Source organism: Biomphalaria glabrata, chromosome 16 (genome assembly GCF_947242115.1).
Source record: "Biomphalaria glabrata chromosome 16, xgBioGlab47.1, whole genome shotgun sequence".
Lineage (NCBI taxonomy): Eukaryota > Metazoa > Mollusca > Gastropoda > Planorbidae > Biomphalaria > Biomphalaria glabrata.
In genome coordinates, this window is record NC_074726.1 from 17,572,794 (window position 1) to 17,598,438 (window position 25,645).

At 37.2% G+C, this 25,645-nt stretch overlaps 1 protein-coding gene across 1 annotated transcript in view; it reads right to left on the reverse strand.

Moving 5' to 3' along the window:
- Window positions 1-220: 220 nt before the first annotated feature.
- LOC106073964 (MAGUK p55 subfamily member 7-like) overlaps window positions 221-25,645 on the reverse strand; it is a 152,470-nt gene continuing 127,045 nt past the window's right edge. Inside the window, exon 20 of the mRNA XM_056013529.1 lies at window positions 221-24,753. Within this exon, the coding sequence (XP_055869504.1) occupies window positions 24,577-24,753 (177 nt within the window). The 3' untranslated portion in view covers window positions 221-24,576. The remainder of the gene's footprint in view (window positions 24,754-25,645) is intronic.

A 25,645-nucleotide genomic window follows, 5' to 3' on the forward strand; every position in this document is an offset into this window, starting at 1 on the left:
AGGGGTCGCGATCCACAGGTTGAGAACATTGGAGCAGGGAATGGGTTGCCTGAGCCAGCCAGGAAAACCAATGACTTGGCAGAATTAAGTCATTGGTTAACATGCATAACTAGATGCATGATGCATATTCTTTTTGAAGCAACGTCTGTATTTATAAGATAAGATAAGATTTAAAAAAATGAAAATACAAATGTAAACATTTTTATCCAATCACAATAAGTTGATTAAGACAAAATTTTAATTTTATCACAATAAATATAGCATACAGAAAGTTGAACAAACATATATGCTGGTAATGCCATTATGTTTTGCTGCCAATAATTGATATAATACATTTTTGCTGTTTATTGCATTCGAACCATAATTAAATAATACAATAATTAATTTCTGGCTGAACCAACCATGCAAACTATCAATATTTTAGGCATTGTGAAAACGTGAATATCACAACACTAAACTAGAGCACTCCCCGCTAAAATACAATTTTTACTAGACGATTGAGAAAATGCATATGGACATCAAATAATGTCAATGTGGACCATAGAGTTGAAATTACACCTTTTAAAGTAAATAGTACATAAATATTAAGAATGTAATGGATTACTTGAAAATACCGTTTTAAAATTAATTTTCTTTTTAAAATACTGTTGGTGGGAAAAGCTATTGAAGTTACTGTAGCCTGTGTGTATAGGAATTTCGCTTTCTGTTACAAAATCCCACACCTCTTGCAAGCTAATTGCCATGTATAGCAATTTTTTTCGGGCAGGGGCGGACTGGCACTATGGGCATTCGGGCAAATGCCCGGTCGCCCGGTAATGCGATCGAAAAGGCTGCCAATACTTCGTTAAAGATTTATAGTACAAAAAAATTAATAAAAGTGACCCTCTGAGTTTCATGTTAAAAAAAAATCTTGTACAGATTCTTCAGTGTAATAGGTTACTAGTCTAACACATTTCCATAAATAAAGGAATAGCCTACATCTGTATACAGTGCATCTAGTAGATTTCATCCCTTAAACACCCTAGGCGATTAACAGGCAAAATAAGGGCTAGGCCTATATTTCTTATAAAGATATACAGTTCAGGTTTGTGTGAGTATATTAGGGCAAAGGAGGAGCAGAAAAAAGAATTAAAAAAAACAACAACAAATGTTGCAGTAAAATTGTTGAACCTCAGCATGAGAGTCACATTAAAGGTCACAATGTCATTTATTCCTTGAGAGCAAGCCACGTTAGCCGACGAAAAAGACTAATGCCAGGATGAAGATGTAGACTTAACATAAATACAAAAAGAATTGCTATGGTATCAACTAAATTTAACAACTTTTGCCTTATGAACGTTTTGAACTAACGATAAGGATATTAAATGACCTTTAAATAAGTGGACTTATAATATGGTAGGCCTATGTATAACCAATTCTACGAAACTAGATTTAGAAGTTAAAAAGAAAGCAGCACATGACATAGTAGGATGAGCTGATAAAAGAATTGAGGATGAAGAGTTAGATTTGTAAGTCCATTATCCCGAAACAATGGCTCGGAGTGAAACCGAATTAGGGGAGAACATGCCAATGATGCTAAAATTGCTTGTATCTATGTCTTGTACCCAAGTAGATTGTGAAAGAAAGTCACGCATGTTAAAAGAATTGGTAGAAAAGCATCGTTATTTGGACACTTGGACAAGTTCATCTTGCAGCTGTTGATAAAGACGTTCTACGAGTCATTCATTGGGACACAGTCCTCACAAGCCTTGCATGTGAATATCATGTACGCGTATACGCTTATGTAGGGCCATTTTTGTAGGCATTTATGGTAATACAATATTTTCCACTTTTAGAAACTTTCTCTTTCAAGTCTTATACTTTTCTCATTTAGCAATTTCAGATAATTTTATTATATGCCTTGATTTTGAAACTATTAATATAGCTAATCTATACCTACTTGTAGAATATAGCTAATCTATACCTACTCGTATTTCGTAAACCCAGTTTTCGATACATGAACTCAATGGTTTTCAAATAAATATAATTACTGTTGTGGCTCTTCCGCGGTGTTGAATGTAATCAATGCAATGATCATGAGGTAACCTTCAACCAAATCAGGAACAACGGTGAAATGCCAAACAATCAATAAATAGTAGTCGACGCTAGTATCAAACAATCATGAATACTTTAATACTTAAAAAGGGATCCGTCCTATGTCTTTCCGTAAATCCGTATATCTATTCTACTGCTCTACACGAAGCGTCTTTGTAGCGTCACTTAGAGCGTTCAAGTAAAACTTTCCCCTTTTTCCCGAAACAAATACTAAATTCTAATCATGTCATAACATTACATACCGGCACCCATCATATGGCATATAATTTGTGGGCCGGATTGTATAGAAATGCCAGGGCCGGTTTTGACACCCAGTCCGCCCCAGCTTTCGGATAAAACAAATTTATTTTGAGTCATCAGTGTAGAAATAAAACTGTCTGGAAATAGTCCGAGACAACAGATCGACGGGGGATGGCAGCGGGCACCACCGAGAAGTCCGAACAACAGCCCAGCGCACATAACGCACGACCAGCCAACTAACCCAAATATACTGTGAAGTGGTCAGCTATAATTATGAAGAAGAAAATTACTAAATACAGGCTACATCTTTAATAGGGAAATCTGTAATCTTCTAAAGGGAAATCACTCTTTCTAAAAAAAATAGCAAGGAATGCTCAATTTCCATATAAACACACCCTTCTTTAAAAATGATATTGTGAGGAAAAATTGTATATGCATAAGGCATTCAAAGAAATTGGGAACATTATAAGTCATTACCACCAAAATTCAGATAAATTAATAATAATCAGATAGAATAGAAAAGAAAAAAAATTAATTATTCTTTTGTCACAAAAATCAATGATTGGCAATGTGAACCTAGTGTTGAAATAAGGCCTTATGAGATAAAGAGACCAATAAGAATCTAATAGATTACAACAACAGACTGATTTAAAATGAAAAATTACTTTTTTAAATACAGAATTAAATATTTTTGGGTGAAAAATTCAAACTACAAAACATACAAACTACAGAAAAAAAAAGAAGAAATGCTTACAACAAAGATATTTTTCAGAAACCGAATGCTACTTCATTTAATATTCAACGAAAGTAATTTAATTAAAGTTAAATACGGCTATTTATCAAATCTAAACAAAAACATAAAAAAAACAGCATTTCTCTGGCATGTGATAACAACAGAGACTTCAACACAAGGATCAGGCTAATGATTCCTGGCCACATTCTTATACTAGTCATAATCTTTAAGAAAACAAGATTACAAAGAGAGTTTGTGTGGAAACACCAGCTCAAAGGAAGCCCCCGAAATTGTCCACCCAGTAAAACCAACTAAAAAGGCAGGTTTATAATATTTTCAGCACTAATATCAAAAGCTGTGATCGATCTCCTTCCTTCCTTCACAAAATGGACGAGAGCAGGACTAATAGATTGCCCTAGGGATTGTATTGTTAGGCTGGATGATGACATACTGCAGTGTACGGAAATACATTAATGTTTACCTAAAGAACCTTTGCCTCCAATAACTGGGCAGATACTGTGGGTAAATTAGACACTACTTATACATTTATTAATTAAATTGATTATTCAAAAATGTGTAAATTATGTACATAAAAAATGCATTATTTCTTTTTTAAAACACAAATTTATTTCATAAAGCAGCTAGTAAAACACATAAAACACATCATTTAATAATAGAATCATTTTTTAAAACATTTTGGGAAATAAAAATACATTTGCATAAATGTAATAAAAAATATTCATAAAAAATCCATTCACCTCCATTTCTTTTTAAAGACCCCCCCCCCCTCATTTTGTTTTTACTATTTAAAATAGTTAAAAAAAAGAAGGTGTATTTTTATGTAAAAAAACGGCTTGCATATTTATTTTAAAAGCAAAACTCTTCACTTAACAAGTAGCTGTGTCCCCTAAACTTATCAAGTAGCTGTGTCACCTAAACTTAGCAAGCTGCAAAATATGAAATAGGATTTTCACTTTCTTTTCTCTAAATGTGACAGACTGACTGACAGACTTCACAAAACTAATAGCCACTTTTCCTTTTCAGGAACCTTTAAGTGTGGAAAGAAGAGTAAAGCTATAAAGATAGATGATTTGATAAGTATAGATTACTAAATAAATCATGAATTTAAGTTGATCAAAAAATTTAAATTACATAATGACCACTGTAAAAAACAAACAAAAAAAAAACATCAAGTGTATGGCCTGTTACAAAATGATCAGGATATGAAATGACATTTCTTAAAATAGAATACAGTATGTTATATATATATATATATATATATATATATATATATATATATATATATATATATATATATATATATATATAAATCTTTTTAAAAAATCACTTTATAATAATAAAAAAAGCAAATAAAGTTTCCCCTTTCAGACCTTGCGATCTATGGGGCAAGTGATGTTAAGGTCATCTGTTTCTGAGGCCAACGGTTAACAAGCAGGGTGTCATGTGGCCAGCACAACAACCAACTGCCTTTACTTTCCCAACTAATGTCATGTTGGGTGGACTCAGGGGCTCCCTAAACATCCCGAAATTCAAAATCCCAGTCTTCAACGAGATTGGAACCCAGGACCCAAGGTTTAGAAGCCGAGCGCTTAACCAATTAGCCACCGCGGCCCCTTTATAATAATAATAAACCAAAAAATAAAGAAATTTGATTGCAGTGCTTAGAACATTTGATTGAAAATAAAAAGATACAGCATAAAATGGTGTAATTTAAAAGATGTACAATATATCATTGCTGCCAAGATAGGGACATAACCTATCAAGTATTAATTACATTGCAATGTGTTTGCTGCTAGGAAACAACACTACTAACTCTTTTTAAGATGTGTTTTATAATTTCTAAAACAAGCTAAATTAAAAAAAATCCTTTTTTAAAAAACAAAGCTTATCAAATGGAATGATTTCTGCACTTACTATTATATCTCTCAATAATGTATAAGTTATTTCCATTATTTGATATTAAACAAAATAATTAATTACAAATACTTAATTGACTAATTAGGTACTTGTTGGTATCAAATAAAAAATTAATTACCAGTAATGAATTGAATAATTGGTTAATTTTTAAAATTGATTCATGCCAATGAATAAAATTGTGCAAAGTTTCAACTTGACCTGAGAATGAGTGTGGGAGAAAAAACGTTCACAAACTTTTACCAGACGGACAGACAAACAGAGAGAGCTTTGTAATTACTTAAAGTCAAAACTAACTTTAGCTAATGTATTTTTTTTTTCTCTAAATTAGATTTTACATAGCACAATTAATTAAGTTAACAAATATAGGCTTTAGATTTAAGTATTAAATAATAATTTTGCTCAGCAGATTATTGGCTAGAGAGTTGAAGTAATTTCTGTTCTAGCTACTGGTAGCCATAGATGAAAATAGAGTCGAGCCCTGGAGTTGAACAAGCTACTTTCTAGAGAGAATGGATGTAAGAAAATAATACAAAGCTGGATCTGCAAATCCATATGAATTACTTCAAAGAAAAAACAACACATTCTTAGGTTGCAAAAAAAAAAAAAAAAAGAATCTGCTTTTTAAATCTAATGTAATTTAATCTTGATAATAATGGACGGAACACCCCTATTTTTTTTTTTTTTTGAATTATAATAAGCGGGCCACATAATAATTTCAACCTAACATAATTTTTAGCCAGTGAATTAGTGTACATATCTGTTGCAATGAAATTTTACGGCCCGATCTCTATTTTTAGCGGCTCCCGAAAGGGGAAAAGACGCTATTAGTTTTGTGCGAAATGTCTGTCCGTCCGTCCCGTTTAGATCTCGTAAACTAGAAGAGATATTGAAAATCCGACTTCACAATATTTTAGACCATTCAAAGTTCTGATGCAACGGCTACTTTTTTTTTCCTGAAAGCGAAAATTCTAATTTTTAAAAATCAATTATGCAAGAAGTTTTTTATAAGAAAAAGCTAATTAGTATGCATTATATGTTACACCTAATTTAAGACGAATAGTAATCTTATAAACATCATTTTCGTGAACATTTTTTTATATAGCGGAAATTTTTTTTTTTTTTTTTTTTTGAGAATTCGAAAATGAGATTGAGCCTTTTCAAAGAAATTAACTTATTTAGTTCGAACCGAGGGTCCCGGGTTCGAATCCTGGTGAAGACTGGGATTTTCAACTTCTGAGTCTACCCAGCTCTAATGGGTACCTGACATTAGTTGGGGAAAAGCAAAGGCGGTTGGTCGTTGTGCTGGCTACATGACACCCTCGTTAACCGTAGGCCACAACGACAGATGAACTTTACATCATCTGCCCTATAGACCACAAACTAGTTAGGCCAGGTTCACATCTAACTTTACATTCACTTTCACGTATCCTTTGATCTGCGGGACGGTTGGGGCACTACACAAGATCTGTTAACCTTCTTTCTCCATTCTTATCTCTCATTTGTCTTTGATATAATTTCATTCGGATGTTCTTTCTGAAAATATTGAAGCCTACCTGGGTGGACCACTGGTCGTGCGGTTTGCGCGCTGGACTGTCGTTTGAATTTATCGACGATCGAAGGTTCAAACCCTGCCTGCTCCCATCCCCCGTCGTCCTGCGGGAGGTTTGGACTCTGAAGGATTATCCGAATTATGTAAAACATTTTACTTCGGGGGCCGATTTTGAGTTTGTGTTTCCACACAAACTGTCTTTTGTAACCTTGTTTTTTATTTCTTTTCGCTGTCTGGAACCTGTTCATCGTATTTTTTTTTGACAGTGTTACAAAGTACCATTAATTGCTCTCTCTTTGTCTCTCGACAAAAAAAGAAAAAAAAAAAAGAAAAAGACTAGATCTATCTTATTAATGCTATTAGGCAGTGGCGTCACTATGGTGCGGTTAAGTAAAATTCAATTAAGAAGACGTGAACTTGCCGTACCTGAAGTGTGAGAGACATTCGAGGCAGTGTTTCTCAAACTTTTACAGTTGGCACCCCTGCTCGCTAAACTTTAGGTTTTTCTTTTTTTTTTTACGTAGATAATTTTAAACTGTTTTGTATAACCGAAAAAGTTATTTCTGGAGATAGTATAAGAAACACATCAGGTTCGATATCCATCCAGCTAGGTAATCTGTTGAAGCGCCTTTAGTTCCGTCGATCGTTTTCCCGCAGTAAGCAGAGCCCATGTAAATGTTAAATTATAATGGAATGGGACGTTCCGATAATAAAGTATTGTTACTGTACATTGCGCACTGTCATTTGGCACGATATTATGCACCATGGGACACGATGGAGAAACAGAGAGGAGAAGAAAACAAGAACGCTTGAGATGTGATTAGTTTTGCTCTAGATCTAGTTTCTTATTGATGATTAAACGTTCTATTTTATAATCCTTTCGTTGAAGTTTTTTGGCTAAGTTACAGCAGTATTTTCCGATCATAAATTATTGTCTTGGAATTAAAGCGCACTTTTTACATTAGTACATGAGTTTTGAGTTTTTGGAACATCGGCACAATTTAGGCCATGTCGTGCCCGTAATCCTTCATGGAGTACTTTCCCTTCATATCACCAGAGCTAAATTCCATACAATTAAATCATTAAAAGCAAGGTCTATTCACAGTTAAAATAGTAAAGTTAATAAAAATTTAATAATTTAGTAAAACTCTTTTGTAAATATTACATGTTCACAATTTCACAAATCAAATTTTCGTAGACAACCCCTCCTCCCGGACAAAGCCCAGAACCTTCCCAGGGTCGACACTATCGAACAGTGTTTTTAAGTTGTGTGCAAGTATGTCTTAAGATAATCTTTGTAATAAGAAAGAATCCTTGCTGCAAACTTTTTAGTTTTAAAGGATTTTTTTTACTGACGCCTCACACAAAAAATGGTATGCATAATAAAGATCTTTATCAAGACTAAGATTAAGACTGCTTTATTGATCCTTACGGAAATTTGTTGTGATTACAAGGACTCTTTTCTCATATAAAGACAACACAACAGAAAAATACACATAAATACAACAGACACAATTTAAAGAGTATATTCATATCTTGGTGCATTTCATGTTCCCTGATCAATGAGTGGCGGTGATAGTCTGACCGAGTGAGGTACGAACGAGTTTTTGTACCGCTCCGTTCTTGTTTTGATTGACATCAATAGTATGATGATGCGTAAGTCGGGAGAAATTGGTTAAAAAACGGGCTAGAATCACACCGTTGGAGAGGCATTAAAATGTTTTCTATAAAAGAACCTTTTAAATCGATCTGTCTTCTAATGTAGAAAAGCTTTACTTGGATGATAAAACGAAGTCACTTAATTAATAATTTCATTTTTCTTTAAGTTTTGGTAGTAATGTCGCTTTCGTCTAATTAATGCTAAAATATAAAATAACTACAATACCAATACGACCAATTTTTGTTCTTAAAAAAAAGTGTACCATTACATTACGTAATTTTTGGACATTTGTACCAAATAGAACAAAATATATACAACTAGTCGACCGGTGGCGTAGCATGCGCCGCTATTTTGCAGGACCGGCCTTAAGCCACTGCAAACTATGTGATCGCAGTGGGCACCGCACTTTCATAGGACTCGCACTTTCATAGGGCGCGTGCTAATTCAAGGTGTATAAATTATTGTTGTAACCCTGCCTTGCACCAGTGCTTGAGGTGCGCACTAGCGCACTAGTGAACGTAAACAGGAAGAGACTAGAACGGAGATAATAACAGTGCATCAGGGATTGTGAAGAGTCTGAATGTTTGGGAAACTAAGAAGAAGCCAGCTTTTGGTGCTGCCTGAAGGTTGTAGTAGGGACCTGGAGCGAAGCGGGGAAGGCCGTCGTTGGTCCACATTCGGGTTAAGTAGCAAAGGACTGGTATACTTAGTAGTGAGACTCTGAGGAAGCTGAAGGATGAATCATCATGTTATGTGTTTACCCTAGTGAATAAACACAACTATTATTTCCTGTTAAACTGTGTTGAGTTGCATGCCTATTCGTTGAGTGCCTAACCTAGAGTTACAACATTATTAAATTAAACCATTTTATAACTTAAAACAGATTTCCCGCGCCCTTCTGTCGATTTACCAGAAGCTCCTGGAAATCTCCGGAAATTGCAAAATATACGAAAAAGTCCTTAAAATATACGAAAATATATGACAAAAATTGTCATTTTGGAGTGTCATTCAATATGGAAAAAAACGCCAATCCTACGAGCGTTAAATAAAAACAACATTATGCATTAGCCGTAATTGTACAATCTGGTAATATCGCGCCTCAAACTAATGAAGAATTACTTGAGGTCAACAATTCTCAAAGATAGATTGAAACATTTGGTTATTCTTGCTATTGAGCGTGATCTATGTAGGAAACAGAATTATTATGATATACTGTATGACTTTGCTACACGCAAGGCTCGTAAAGTAATTCTGTACGTATTAAAGAATGAATACGATGCATAGACGAATTTATTTTCTAATACAAACTCTTAAATTTCACTTATTATCCGCTTCCCTACCCAAACTTGGCCCCGCGAAATCCATTTCGCATAAGGCCGCACAATTGTTAAGTCCGCCCTGCTATTTAGTGACCTGTATATTTATGCATAATAGATTACTTGTTCTCTTCCATGACTTCTTGGTCCGGCGCTGCTATTTAGTGTTTGTAAAATGTTTGCTTGTAAAATGTTTTACATGTTTCGGATGTTCTTTCAGAGTTGACGATACAGTAGTTTACTTCCTAGTCCAAACCTCCCGCAGGACGAAGGGGGATGGGAGCGGGGAGGGTTTGACAGTCCAGCGTGCAACCATCCGTATCGACGTGTGAATACCCACTTGTTCTCCCCCCCCCCCTCTTGTTTTTTTTCGTGGGGTGACTATCCGCAGAAATAAGAGAGTGATCTTTCCTTTACTTCTTCTTCGCGTCCAAACTCTTGAGGGAAGAGGAGAATTATATATATAGATAGGGCCTTAAAAATATATAGATCTAAATAGTACAGTAGATATCCCTAGGCATATTTGTGTATATATCTAGAGATTTACTTTTTGAATTTGCAAGTTTTTGCCAATATTCAATTTTTTCATTCGGGTTTTTATTTTCTAGTTTTTGCCAATATAAAAAAAAATTCTATTCGGGTGTCACCCTCCCCATTGACGCCACTGCTATTAGGATTGATTTTGTTTTTATTTAGACCGCGTCTAAAAGGAAGTGAAAATGATGTAAGGCATATTAAAAATAAACGGCCTTTTGGGGAAATACAAAGGGCTGATAGAGCTTGCGGTTTTTCGCGAATAAAGGTCGTCAGGTTGCGAATCTGTCAAAAACCGTTCTTAGTGAGCAACTAGAAGGTAAAAAGAACCTGTGTACGAAATTTGATGCGGGATCTCGTGATCAATGAGTCAATCAGTGGTATTTTACAAATATATATAGTCGTAAAATAAAATTTAGAACTGTGCTTCTCAACTTTTTACTTGTGATTATAAAGAGAGTTTGTAAAAAAAAAATGTCTTTATGGATGCTTAAGTGCATTCGCCTGCCTAAAGCTCATCATTCAAGATAATAAAAATAAATAAAACAGATCAAATAAAGTAAGCCAAACTGCACAGCCGTTTACTGAACTTTGAGAACGAATCGAAACTTATATAGTTTTAGTACATCTCAATTTGGCGTGATCATCATAAGATTATCTTAAAGTTAAGCAGACATTTTATGGCAGGCCTGGTTGGCTCATGCAAAAGATGTCAACAGAATGATTGTTTGACCTGAAAAAATTGACAGTTTTATTATAACGTTAGATTCAAGTTTTCTTCTAAAAAAAAGTTTTTGGTATATCCTATAAAACAAGATAGCAATGCTTATTTTGTAGTTTCTCCACAAAATACGCCCCCCTCCGACACTGAAGCCATCGATTACTACCCTTTTTTAGTTTAAGTGGTCTGAATGTCTAGTCTAAGGATACAATTAGTATACTTTGTTTTTAAAACCAAAAGTACATTCTTTCCAAAGGTCTTAATTAGCTGTGAACACATATTTAATTTAGAAAAATAAACATATTCTGGGTATCAAAGATACCCAAGTTGAAAGATGTTATGGCACAATTAGTAATTTGGCGTGAAAAGTTATTTGTTTTATAAAAAAGGAAATTTTGCTTAGAGACAGTGATGTGATTATTAAAACGAAGACTAGGATTTAAAAAGTACAATACTTTTGGCAGCTTTAGAGGGAGGACAGCTTTAGTTTCTGAAGTACCGGTAGATATTTATCGACGGTTGTTTTTATAACGTATTAAACTTCTTGTTGGACAACGTAGATCAGCGTCGAGTACCTTTATATTGTTGGCTTTTCACATGTGTTAATTGGTTTGCTGATTTGAGTGTTACCTCCGTTTAGACTAATCTACACAAGACACAGCACGGAGGTGTATAACAAACAAGTTCGTATCAATTTTTTTTTTTAAAAAGACCATTTCAATCAGTATTTCATCCCATGAGTTAGTTAATAAATGGAAAATATATTTTATAATAATCCATTGATACTTTTGCATTGTGAACTTAGGTGCCAATGTTTTGTACCAATGCGCGAATCTATGAATGAAGCTTAATTTATTAAAGAAGAACTCTGTGACCTTTTTAAAAAACTTACCTTCCCTGAAGTTTTTCATTTAAAAGTGGTGTATTTTTTTTTTAAATCTGCTTGCATAAAATTTTAAAATTAAATGGTTCACTTTCGTAAAAGCCGTTGCATCTAAAATATCATAATGTCCGATTTTCATTTTCTCTTCCAGTTTCTGAGATCTAAACGGGACAGACGGACAGACAGACCACACAAAACTAATAACGGTAGCGTCTATTCCCTTTCGGGGGGCCGCTAAAAATGGCCTATGTGTATCTTCAAACAATTTACTGATTTTAATACTTATATTGTCAATTATAAGTATTGTATTGTAAAATATATCATTTTTAATGTCTTCTTAACCGAGTAAAGAAACATAACCCTTGAAAGGGTTAGGGCACGCCTAAAGTGCTCCATGTGCCAAAAATCTAAATATAATAATTTAAAAAAAAAACAACAACCAAGAGTTACCATTGCACCATTTTAGTATGGGCTACAGATTAGAGTCACACAAGAAATTGCAAAGGGAAAAGATCGTCTCTCGAGACGTAAAATGCCACAGACAGATTAGAGTAAAATAGCATATTTTTAGTTTGAGATCTAAATATAAACCTAGCATAAGAAGATAGGAATATTCAATGGCTTCAAGAGGCTGCCTGGTCGTACGGTTTGCGCGCTGGACTGTTGTTTTGATTTTTCCATGGTCCGGGTTCAAACTATGCCGCTCCCATTCCCCGTCGTGCTGTGGGAGGTTTGGACTAGGAAATAAACTATCTTCAACTCTGAAGGAACATCCGAAACATGTAAAACATTTTACAACCAAACTCTAGCAGAAGGCCAATACAGCATTCATGATCAATAATTCGAAATATTTTTCTAAATTTAAAGCAAACTGTTTGTACAAAATACCATTCTTATTAAAGGTCAGCTTTCTATGGCCTCTTTCTGTCGGGAACTGACGTGACTATGGAGTTAATTTTTATGTGTGTGTGTACGTAATAAATCTTTATTACATTACGACGCTTCATTCTTTCGGAGGACGTTTATTGTACTCTAGTATAGGTTCTTCCAGGAGATAGTGGAAAGGCTGTAGACACCCCCGCCCTTGGCAGATAGTGGGGTATGGGGGAGCGCTGTGAGCTTTCCCAGCGGGGTCCGGGGCGGAGCCACGCCGTCAATAACAATTCCCAGGTTAATAGATAAACCGAAAGAGGCGGCAGCGTATGCAAATTCGTTGACCGCGATCTTGAGATCATTTGATATTTTGGATTTTTGGCACATCGGCACAATTTAGGCCATGTCACGCCCATAATCCCTCAAGGGTCATTCTCCCTTTATATCTCAAGAGCTATGTCTCACACAGCCAAGTGACTAAAGACAAGGTCCATTTACAGTTAAGATATTAAAAATGTGTTAATTCAATACAAATCTGTTGTTTTATATGGGATAGTAGACCTAGCATAACGCCGAAGAAGATAGCGAAAAGAATAGGAGCAAGTACACATCCCTGCTTCACGCCATTTTCTATTGGTAAGAGATCAGACAGGTCACCGTTGTGCCTAATGTGGCCTTTTTGTCCCAGATGAAACTGCTTAAGAATAAATAGGAACGTAAGATGGTCATCCGAGTCTGGCCTAAATCCTCCACAAACCATTGCGACTGACTGTGTCGAAAGCCTTGGTGAGATCCACAAAGGCAGCGTATAGGTTTTGGTTCTGCTCTTTGTATTTTTCTTTTAATTGTCACAGAACAAATATGTTAGATGTACCAACTGTATAATGATTATAAGTTTGAGTTAGAGTTTTTGGCACATCGGCACAATTTAGGCCATGTCGTGCTCCTTTAGGGGTTACTCTCCCTTCATACCACATGAGCTAAATTTTATACAGTTAGGTCATTAAAAGCAAGGTCTATTCACAGTTAAGATTGTAAAAACTTAAAATTTATTAATTTAATAAAAATCCGTTGTAAATATTGTTGTAACTCTATTTCCGCACTGAGATACATGGTGCGCACTAGGCACTGTTCCACACGAGCGTGGAACAAGAGAGGAAAGGAAATGGAGACATGATAGTGAATGCCGGCTTATTTCGTTAAATCGAATTAGATCTAGAACAAATTGACATTCTGTGGTTTTTGTGTGTTATTTATTTAATAATTAAATCCTTATCTATGTTATCATTAACCTGTTGAGTGTTTTCCTGGAAATTTATAGCAATTGGTGTCAGAAGTGGGATTTATAATGGTTACCACGAAAACGCTAAACAAACTCCTTATGAAGTAACTGAAGCGGGAACTCCGTGACCGAGGTCTGAAGACAATTGGAAATAAGGAAACCCTACAGGCACGCCTACGGGAGGGTTTGATGGAGGAAGAAGCAGATCCGGACACCTATCTTTTTGAAGTTGAACCAGATATGGAATTTATGCAACAACAGATGGCAGCTGTGCTCGAAAATATTGGTTCTATGCGAGAACAGTTAAACTCAGGGCTAGGAAACACCAATGACAAGCTAGATGTCGTGGACACCAAGATAGATCTCATGGAATCGGGAATCAAAACCGAGTTATTGGCTATGAACCAACGCGTGCAAGCTGTGGAGGAGAGAATCACCAACACGGACAAACAGATGAAGCAGAGGGTAGACGCAGTGGAGAAGGTCATCGATGAAATGAAGATACAAGCTCAATGCAAGCACAGAAATGTACCAGATGCCGATATGACGTCATTTGTACATGAAGTCTCCGAGAAAATGAAGGCCCCCGTATTTGATGGTTCCGTTTCCTGGTCCGTGTATAAGAAGCAATTTGACGCAGCGGCAAAAGTTAACAAATGGAACAGTGAGGAAGAGAAAGCCACCGCCCTTGTGTTATCTCTAAGAGGAAAAGCCTCTGAATTGCTTCAGTCTCCACCGAACCAGCAGGATTTCGCCGCTCTTGTCCAAGCTATGGAACTCCGATACGGGGATGAACATTTGCAAGAAGTCTATCGAGTACAACTGAAAACCCGACAACAGCGCCCCGATGAAACACTACAGGAACTAGAGACAGACATCGAACGCCTCGCACATTTGGCCTACCCAACCGCGCACAATATTTCTTGGAGGTCATCATCACAGACGCTTTCATTGATGCGCTTCGAGACCCTGAGTTGAAGAAAGCCACAAGAGTTAGTGGTAAACGCAGGGCAAGCGAAGCCCTAGTTTACGCTCTGTCATACGAGGCTGCCAAAGACGCATCTGGGGGCACTCACCAGGGCCGAAGGCTGGACGTCAAGTAGGAAGAATTCGCACAACTTGTCAGAAGGGTGACAGAGGCACTGGACGAAAGGCGAACAACCCGGATACTAGAAAATCAACCCAGGGCCCCTGTACGATGTTGGAATTGTGGTGAACTTGGCCATATTCAGAGAAGCTGCACTGGAAGATCTCGACAAACCGGAACCCATCAAAGATCAGAAATTAATACTCGAACTGGTTCCCGGGGCTACCAGGGAAACTAACACGCGCCGGCTTCAAGGGGCGGAATCCGGCGACACAGAGAATAAGAGCCCCCGCAACCGTCATCCCAGTCGACGTGCTGGGGCAGAATAAGAGTTTAAAGGTAGAAGACTAAATCGGTGCTGAAAATTATCGTTTTCTACTGGACAATGGTGCTTCTCGATCAGTCATTCGGCCGGAGGTCGTGAACAAAAACATTATAACCAAAGTGAACTCATATTCCTTAAAAACCGCCAGTGGTGAGTTGATGCCTATACAAGGATTGACGAGTGTTCAATTCGAGCTCGGAAATCAGTTATTCATTCATGAATTCCTAATCGCCAATATAACCGAAGACTGCATTATAGGACTCGACTTTATGCAGAAATTCGGGTTTTCTATTGACATTGGAGGAGGAGCTTTGATATGTGGGAACGTAGAGATTCCTTTACTAAATGATGAGGATGAGGAAGAGAATGATCGAATCAGAAAAATCATGTTGACGGAAGATACGAGCTTGCTTGCACAGTCTGAATTGATTATTTGGGGAAAATTGGAGCCTGGTCATACAAAAATTAAAACGGCACTGGTCGAGGGCAAGGAAGATAACTACAGTGAATTTGCCGTAGGTAAGACGTTGGTCATGATCGATAGAGATCAGAAAGTACCTGTTAGAGTTATGAACCTTAGCTTGGGTGAAAAAAAACTAAGAAAAGACAGCATCATAGCTATTGCTATACGGTCGACCTGATACAAAATTGCAGCGATGATAACCTCATCAGGGACAGCACTGCACCAGCCCACCCGCATATTACAGGGCTCTTGGGGAAGATTAAGACGAATTTATCGGATGAACAATATGCCAGTGCCGAAAAATTGATTTGTGAGTTTAGTGATATTTTTCCGACTGATGAGACAGATTTTGGGCGGACGATTCTGGTTCAACATCGTATCGACACAGGAAGCACCAGACCAATTCGACATCCACCACGTCGTCTTCCACTGGCAAAACAACAAGAAGCCATGGACATGATAGAATGCATGAGACAACAGGGAGTCATTGAGCCCTCAAATAGTCCTTGGAGCTCACCTATAGTCTTAGTGAAAAAAAAGACGGTTCTATGCGATTCTGTGTAGATTATAGACCGTTGAACGAGGTCACCCATAAGGACAGTTATCCTCTACCTAGAATCGACGACACATTTGATACACTTACAGGAGCACAGATATTCTCTACTCTCGATTTAAAAAGCAGGTATTGGCAAGTTGGAATGCATCCCGAAGATAGAGAGAAAACGGCGTTCTATGCAGGAAACGGTCTCTGGCAATTTACTGTAATGCCTTTTGGGCTCTGCTATGCTCCGGCAACCTTTGAGCGACTGATGGAGCGTGTCGAGGACTTAACTGGAACATCTGCCTTGTCTATCTAATTTCATAAATCAAATCTTCGCAGACAACCCCACCTCCAGAACAAAGCCCGGTACCTTCCCAGGGTCGACATTATTGAACAGTGTTTTTTAGTTGTGCGCTCTAAAAAATTTCCACCTAATATCCTGGTATCTGGGGCAATCAATGAGGATATGTTCCACGGTGAGACAAAAGTCACAGTACTCATAAAGTACTCCTCTCTCTCCAGCACAAAGGAGTGCGTGATGTAGGTGTGGCCAATCCTAAGTCTGGACATAGTCGTGTTTCCTCGCCTTATCAGACCCTTAGATGTGGGCCGACACCTACACAATCTGCCTGAGTTTATTGTGGGTCTCAGCCTCCCACCGATCCTGCCACTCTCGATAAATTATAAAATGGTTTATGACAGAATCAAAAGGAAATATCTATATGACACTCTACAGGGTTTTGGAATACCTAACAAACTCACAAGACTTAAACATATGACATTAAACAACTCAAAACGTAAAGCCATATAAAAAAGAAGAACACTAACGGGAATTTAGGATTAAAAGAATATTAAGATATGGTGACTCACTTTCTTTTCAATTTGACACTGGAGTTATAAGAAATATACACATAAACACACAAAGGGAACTATTACTAATTACTTCAGGAAAGAACACATGGGTCCACAACCAACAGGGACGATATACAATCAACATCTACAATACCTTGCTTATGCTGATGACATTGCCTTATTGGATAAAGATACCTCTGACCATAGGCGTAGCCAGGATTTATTTTCGGGGAGGGGGGGGGGGGTTGGGGGATTTTTTTCCGCCCCTCCCGCGAAATTTTTTTTTAGATGTATGTATGTGTGTGTGTACATAATCTTTATTACATTTTGACCCTTCATTCTTTCAGAAGACGTTTATTGTGACCTAGAAAAGGTTCTTTCTGTAGTTAGTGGGGGAAAGCTAGGATCTACCTCAGCGCGGGGCGGAGCCCCGCCGCCAAACACTATTTCTGGTATTGAATTCCAACAAAATGCATATTCTGAGGTACCGGTATCTACTGTTCATTTTCCTGCTATTAAAAAGTTTTATTTCAAAAACCTAATGTGCTATTCTTACTAACTTAGACGCTCCCGCGCCGTTCGGCGCATTTGCTGGCAAGCTGTTTCCACAAAAATCTGTTACTGGCAATGTCTGAAGCCTCTTGCCACCTGCTCTGAGGACTTCCATGAAAAAGTGGCGCCAAGTTGTCTTAGGATGTCATCGCAACTCTTATTATGCGAAATTCATTTTGTCGGAGAACATGTCCCGCAAACCTCATGCGACGCTCTGTCACAACCTTACGAAGGGGTCGACTCCCACTTCGGCATAGGATTTCCTTGATTTAGACCCGATCTTTATAACTGACTCCTAAAATGCGTCTTAGCCATATTTGTTGAGCCACATTTAGTGTTTTTCAATTTCGGAAGATGACTATTCATTGCACTTTATTAATGGAGCCCCGCCACTGGTAGAAATGTGTAACCTCTCTTGAATCTGTGGCATTTTACGTCTCGAGAGACGATCTTTTCCCTTTGCAACTAATTGTGTGACTAAAGAGGTCAATCCTTAATACACAGCTGCGATCGCAGGTTGGGCATATGTAATCACCAGGCGCCGTTGCATTTTCACCCTTCTTTCTGCTTCTGTTGTGTATGACATCTGCAATCCCTTCCTTTATGCTCTCTCTCCATGTGGATCTATCCAGTGCCACCTCTTCCCAGCTGCTAGTGTCGATTTTGAAGAGCTTCATGTCGCGTTTGCATTCATCGGTATAACGTAAAAGTGGTCGACAAGCGGCTCTCCTGCCTTCTATTAGATCGCTATACAGAATGTTCTGTGGATTCGACCTACTGGCATTCTACGAACGTGGCCATGCCAGCCAAGGCGTCTGCTGCTAATAACAGAGCGGATGTCCTGGCACTCTACTTTTCGTAGCACTTCCACATTGGTTATCTTATCTTGCCACCTTATTTTAAAGATCCGCCTTAGGCATCGAAGGTGGAAGACATTCAGCTTTTTTTCCTGCCATGACCAGCTTGACCTCTGCATCACCCGAAGGATGGATCTGAAAAGTGTTATACACAACCGCTCATACCATAGTGCGGCCTGCAACTCAGACCATTCAGTAGTGCTAAGCAAGATCTAACTACTTCTCAAGATGGCTTATACTTCCACTCAACCTAGAACTAGGCGAATTAACGTCAAAGATGTAGGTGACCCAGAGAAGTCTGCACTCTTTGGCGAGCTCCTAAACAGTTCAATATCCTCGTTAAGTGATGAAGAAGACATCTTTATCAGATGGGAGAAATTAAGAGATGTAATCTACAGTTCGGCAATCACCTCCTTTGGGCCTCAAAAATACAAAAATGTAGACTGGTTTGAGGCGAATCTAGCACATATGGAACCTCTATTGAATACGCTTTTGAAATTAGGTGACTGTAGTTTGCTTTAGATTTTATATCGAAAAAGGAAGTTTTATCGTCAAAATCATCTGTTGGGGGTTATAAACTAAAAAATCTCTGGATTTGTTTTTTTTTAAATTCAAAACCCCATTTAGCTACGGTCATAGAACTTGGTAACTGTAGTTTGCTTTAGAATAATATTGAAGATAGAGGTTTTCCACCTCAAAACGCTCTGTAGGGGGATTTTAAACTCAAAACCATCTGGAGGGTTTTAAAAATAAAAAAAAAAGCCATCTGTAGAAGAGGGGTTTAAACTCTAGACCCCCAATTGGCTTGGCTACGCTCAAATAATTTAAGAGTGTGTAATTTGCTCAAAACTGAGTCAAAACCCATTTTGCTACGCTCATAACGTTTTGAGTGCATAATTTGTTTTTATTTTCCACATTGAAGAGGTATTTTTAGCTTCAAACCCAGCTGAAGGGGGTTTTAAACTCAAAACCCCTAAGTAGGAGTTTTAAACTCAAAACCCCCAGATAGGAGGTTATAAACTCAAAACCCCCCTGGTAGGGGTTTTAAACTCAAAACCCCCTTGGATGTGCTGGGGCAAGTGATGGTTTAGTATTAAAATCTTACCTACAATAAACAAAATCAAAGCAAAAAATCAGTCACTGTTGTGACACGGTTACTGTGTGTGGTCAACCGTGACACACGGTCAAGTGTTGGGTATCGGAGAGTTAGGGTACTTGCGAGAAGTGTCGAGTGTGTTAAAAACAAGAAGAAGGAAGTCATCTAGGGAAGTTGATTATCTGTAGATAATGTTAGCCTTGTAAATATGTTATGTTTGTATGCCTCACAATAAAAGGCAGTTTATACTTAAAGGGACTTGTTTCTTCACAACTGGCGACCCCGACGACACGGTTACTGTGTGTGGTCAACCGTGACACAGTCACTAAATTCCGATCCTCCCCTGCGGGGGAGGATTTCATTTCGAGCCCCCCTCCCCTGGCTACGCCCATGCCTCTGACATTGCTAGAGCTTTCACGTAAACTTATCTTATATAATACAGACGCTATTTTAAAAAAGAAGATGATTACGCCCTACGCGTCATGCATTTAGTCATGCATATTAACCTATGATTTAAATTCTGCCAAGTCACTAGTTTTCCTGGCTAGTTCAGGCAACCCATTCCATGCTCTAATAGCGCTAGGGAAGAAGGAGCATTTGTAGACATTTGTCCTAGCATATGGAACGAGGAATGTGCCTTTATCTTTGTGTCTTTCTAAGTATTTTATTAAATTTTGTTTTTGTATTTTAAGATTATGGTTCAGTATTTTATGTATAACTAGAAGAAGCATCTAAGTCAGCAGGACTTAAAGTCAATAACAGTAAAATCAAGTACATCATAATGACAAGAGACAATCAAACAGAGGAACAATATATTAAAATAAAAGACAACAAATTCAAAAATGTCCAAACTTTCAAATATCTAGGAAGTAGAATTGATTAAAAAAATGACCTACTCACAAAAATAATGGAAAAAAATCGCAGGAGGAAACAAAGCATGTTATAGCACCCATCATTTATTTAAGAGCAAAACAATATCAAGGAAAACCAAGAAAATAATATGCAAAAGCATAATATGACCAGCAGAAATGTATGCACGCGAGGCATGGACATTAACAAAGACCACCGAAAATAACCATGAGATATATCAATTGTATGAAGACCTACCAGTAGCAGGCGCAGTGGTTGCGCGGTAGAGCGCTTGGCTTCCGAACCGGGGGTACCGGGTTCGAATCCTAGGATTTTTTTTTTCGGGATCTTTGAGTCCACCCAGCTCAAATGGGTAACTGACATTAGTTGGGGAAAAGTAAATGCGGTTGGTCGTTGTGCTGGCCACATGCCACCCTTGTTAACCGTAGGCCACAGAAACACAGACCATTACATCATCTGCCCTATAGACCACAAGGACCATGACAAGGTCTGAATGGGGAACTTTACTTTACTTAGACATACACTAAGTATGCTTCTTAAAGGCTTAAAAAAAAATAAAACCCTATACCCCCACGTCTTCTCAACATTTAAGATTTTACAAAGCTACTGAAACAGCTTGGATTCAAAGTTGCGTTCTTGGTTCAAATCTAGTTCCATAGGGACACCAAACCGGTTAATATAATGTTCTGCCAAAATATCGACTATTGTGGTTTCCTGGTAGGGCATCGATAATGCGTCAGGCCATTTATTAAAATAATTTAATTCCTTTGTGAGTCTCAAAAAATGGTTTGGTTATGTCCAGTGCTATTAAATGTGACATCTGGTTGTATTGTTTTAAGGTTTCCTTGTTCGACGTTTCGGGCCTTTAGTTACCGCACACCGGTCGCATTTCCGGCACCAATCTTCTACGTCTTCCTTGTACCGAAACCAATAAAACCTTTGTCTTTTTCTAACGCCTTGTTAATGCCTAAGTGACCAACTGTGGAACCGTTCTGCATCTCCTTTGGTAAAACTAGTTGTATTCGTGTCGATCGATGGATTCCCACATTCGTTTTAGAACGCCGTTCTCTTCTACCAGAGACTCATTGTACCGGTAAACCTAAGCGATCTCTACCGTGCTATAAATTTGGTGCCAATTAGGGCGTTGTCCAAATTCCTTCCATTGTAAGATTGGGATTAAATTGTTATCATCCTATTTTCTGTTTATTTAACTTCAGTCGCCTACAATTTTGGGCCCTTGTGTTCCGTTCTGCTTTCGTGCAATGTTAACACTCCGGCTTACATGGTCGTCGTGACAAAGCGCCTGCATTCGAATATGCTTGTCTTTTCCTGAATTGCTTTAAAAAATTATAACTTTGTAACCTTTCTAACCATCTCGTTACTTGACCCTCCGGATACTTGAAGGAAAATAGCTATTGAAGGACTGCGTGGTCTGTTCTCAAAGTGAAGTTTTGTCCATAAAAATATTTGTGAAAATGCTTAATGGAGTCTATCACAGCCAACAGCTCACGTCTTTTCACACAATAGTTCTGTTCAACGTTTGACAAACATCGTAGACTACGACTCTCTCACTGTTGGCCAATTTTCTGTAATAAAGCATTACTGATCCCTGTATTGCTAGCATCCATATCAAGGTGGAGCATAATACTTGGTATGAATTACGACAACATAGGCAATGAGATAAGATCCTCTTTTGAGCCTCTCAAGAGTTTCTTTTGTGATATTCCCAACAGTCTCTTTCCTGCCAGTTAATTTCCTTTATGACAGCGCCTGAGTTGATGTTTATAGTCACATGAAAAAGTGTTCGAGATGAACCATAGTCGTTCTACGACTGAAGGAGCCAACACTAACTTGCCATTGATAAGACACTTTAAAAAAAAATAAATAATAAAACCGAACTGATATTTTTGTATTGAAAAGCACTAGATATCTGTATGAAGCCGTGCGTGCACACGTGTGAGTGGAGAAAATGTTAATTCTTTAACTTTAGATAATTTGAAGCATTGTTTATTACTTAAAACCTTTGAAATATTTCGATATGAGATAGTATGTTAGACTAACTAAAAATTAAAATGCAGGCTGTTTAATAGACGTGCAAACGCAAAAAAAATAAATCTTTTAAAAACAAATTATATTAAGTATATCAATTTGTTTGGATCAGTCATATAATTAAATTTGTAATAGATCGAGACTCACAATAATAAATTTGTGCGATCAGAATATTTTTACCAATTGTTTTTGTGTTGCCCAATGTCATGCTTTTAGCTTTCTAATACGCTATGATCCTACATCTCCCGGACAAAGCCCAGTACCTTCCCAGGGTCGACATTGTCGAATAGTGTTTTCAAGGTGTTTGTTCTAAAAAATTTCTCCCTGACATCCTGGTATCTAGGGCAATCAGTATGGGGGAAAAATATTACTTTTCCTGTATTTTAACGATTATTATTTATTTATTAGTAGTTAAAAGTTAGGCATTCCATTACTGAGTACCGGCACCTAATTTTTTACAAAAAGCACTGTATATTTATATAGGCAAAGTGCGTAGAAATCCGGCATTCTTTAGAATCCCTTAAAACGTCAGGCAAAATATGAAATGAATTATTGAATTTCTACTTTGCCTAAGCATTGTATATAATGCCTAGGTGTTCTATAGAATGATAGAATGGCTAAAACTGCTTTAGGCAAAGTGTTGATTTCAATTAGTTTATTAATTTATTAACTGACTGACTCATTCATCATTAATTTTTCTACTTGATCTCATGAAATAAACATGAACATTTTACCCTGTGTAACTGGAGCAGCTAAAGCACATTAACGATCGAAACTGCAGTAGTTTTGTTTCTTGCAGTTTGTCCCAAAACAATTTTATAAAGCGGACATACAAAGGCTTAATAGCTTTCTTTCTTTAAGTACTCATTAACACTTATTTTTGGTGCGTAACTCGTCGATGAAAACACTTAATAGAAGCAAACTGCTATTTCCTTTTATAGCGGCCCCGAAATGGGAATAGATGCTATTAGTTTTTTTCAAATCTGTCTGTCCGTCCCGTTTAGATCTCGTAAACTAGAAAAGATAGTGAGAATCTGACATCATAATATTTTAGACCATTCAAAGTTCTGAGGCAACGGCTACTTTTATCTTTTCTGAAAGCGAAATATTTAATTTTGAAAATCAACTGCTGGATCGTTGGGGCATCACACAAGATCTGTCAACCTTCTTTTTCCATTATTCTCTGTCATTTGCCTTTGATAGAATTTCATTGAAACCTGCCTTTTCACCTGCCTGGGTGGACCACTTCGGGGGCCGATTTTGAGTTTGTGTTTCTACACCAACTGTCTTTGTAACCTTGTTTTCTTCAAAAATATGATATAGCTGAATGAAAGCATATCTTTGTAAGTAAAAAGAAAAGGGAATGTTAGAAAGGCTAGAACTCTGCCAAAAAGCAACATTCAGGAAGTTTTTTTTGCCGGTTCATTGCTCAAGTAAAAATGTAAAATGTTTTACATGTTTCGGATGTTCCTTCAGAGTTGAAGATAATTACTTCCTAGTCCAAACCTCCCGCAGGACGACGGGGGATGGGAGCGGGCAGGGTTTGAACCCTCGACCATCGATAAATGTGAACGACAGTCCAGCGCGCAAACCGCACGACCAGGCAGCCATCAAGTGATGGAGGAGGATTGGGTGTAAGACAAGTAACTCCAAACTTTAAAAAATAAAATTCTACATAAAAGAAAACATAACAAAGCCAAAAGGATTTCGGTCATGGTGATTCCTCTTCAGAAGACTTCATGACGCACACCAGTGAATACACACGCGAAGCTACTCATGATTTGAAGGAGATTGGTAGACTAGGCAAAAGATGATAACATAGGGGGATAGACCCAGCTAAGTGGAAATGACTAGAGCAGAGTCTGTTATGACCCAAAGTAAAAATAAGCTATGAAGGCTAGATCTACATTTAAATATAACTTGCATATCATTGTTTACTGCAGAGTTTACCGAAACACGTCCTGCCAATTTAAATGACTCTTCTTATAAAATAAATAATTATTGCAGACAAGTTAATGAATTAATTTCCCTGAGACATTTTTCAAATATTTAGCAATATAGTCAAAGTGCCCAACCTACAGGAACCCATTGGTCAGTTTTTTCTATTTGACCAGCAATGGTAATTAACTCTGTGGCTGCCATGTGCAGATCATCATTCACTATGGTATAATCAAAATAGTGGCTGTAGCGTTCTTCCATTTTGGATGACATTTCCACAATATCTCGCAATTCTTCAGGCTGAAAAAAAAAAGAGTGATGAGGCTATTGATATCCATACAACTTAAAACCATAAATATTAAAAAGAGATTTGTCTAATTGATGGTTCTTGTTAAAAGAGCACCAATTTTCTTTATAGATAAAATATAGTTATACTTATTAGTTAAAGCAGTGAAGTAGATTAAAAAAAATAAAAATACCTAAAAAATTACAACAGATGACACTGAATATAAATAAAAACAAACAAACAAACCAAAACACAAGAGAATGTATATATATATGCACTTCTACTCAAACAGCATTTCGGCAATCGCCTCTAACATACTTTACAGGTTGTAAATTCTAGTATATGTTATGCTAAGTTAATTTAACTGTTGGTAATTAATTATTGTGTTTGGTATCGAACAAGGGAAAGAAATTGTAGTTGACTGGTGTGGTAGTATAAGTTGAATAAGTCCCCTTTATACTTTGTAGGTCGCTGCTTCAGCGTTTGAAACTAACAATAGATAACTATAAAACCATCTATTTTCATAGACACTTTGCTGCCACCGTGGTTGGTGTGTAAAAAGGAGGCTTATGAGGTTTGAGTTTGAATAGAGGTCGCTGATATTTTTTTTTTAAATAAATGCATTTAAAAATAGATCACGCTAACATTTACACTCCTTTACCAACTGGTCCAGACAAGTAATAGCTTTGTGTTTTTTTTTTTAAAGTATTTTTCTTGTAGTATCAATGAATTCACATTTCAAGGGTATCGTCACATGAGCTCAAGTCGTGCAGCTTTAACAACACACAAAATAATAGCCAAGTTTCACCTCATTTCATCAAACGATGATTACAGTTTTACCGAGACCAATCAATAACGATTTTCTATAAAGAAGGCCTGAAGGACGTGGCAACGAGCTATTGGTCT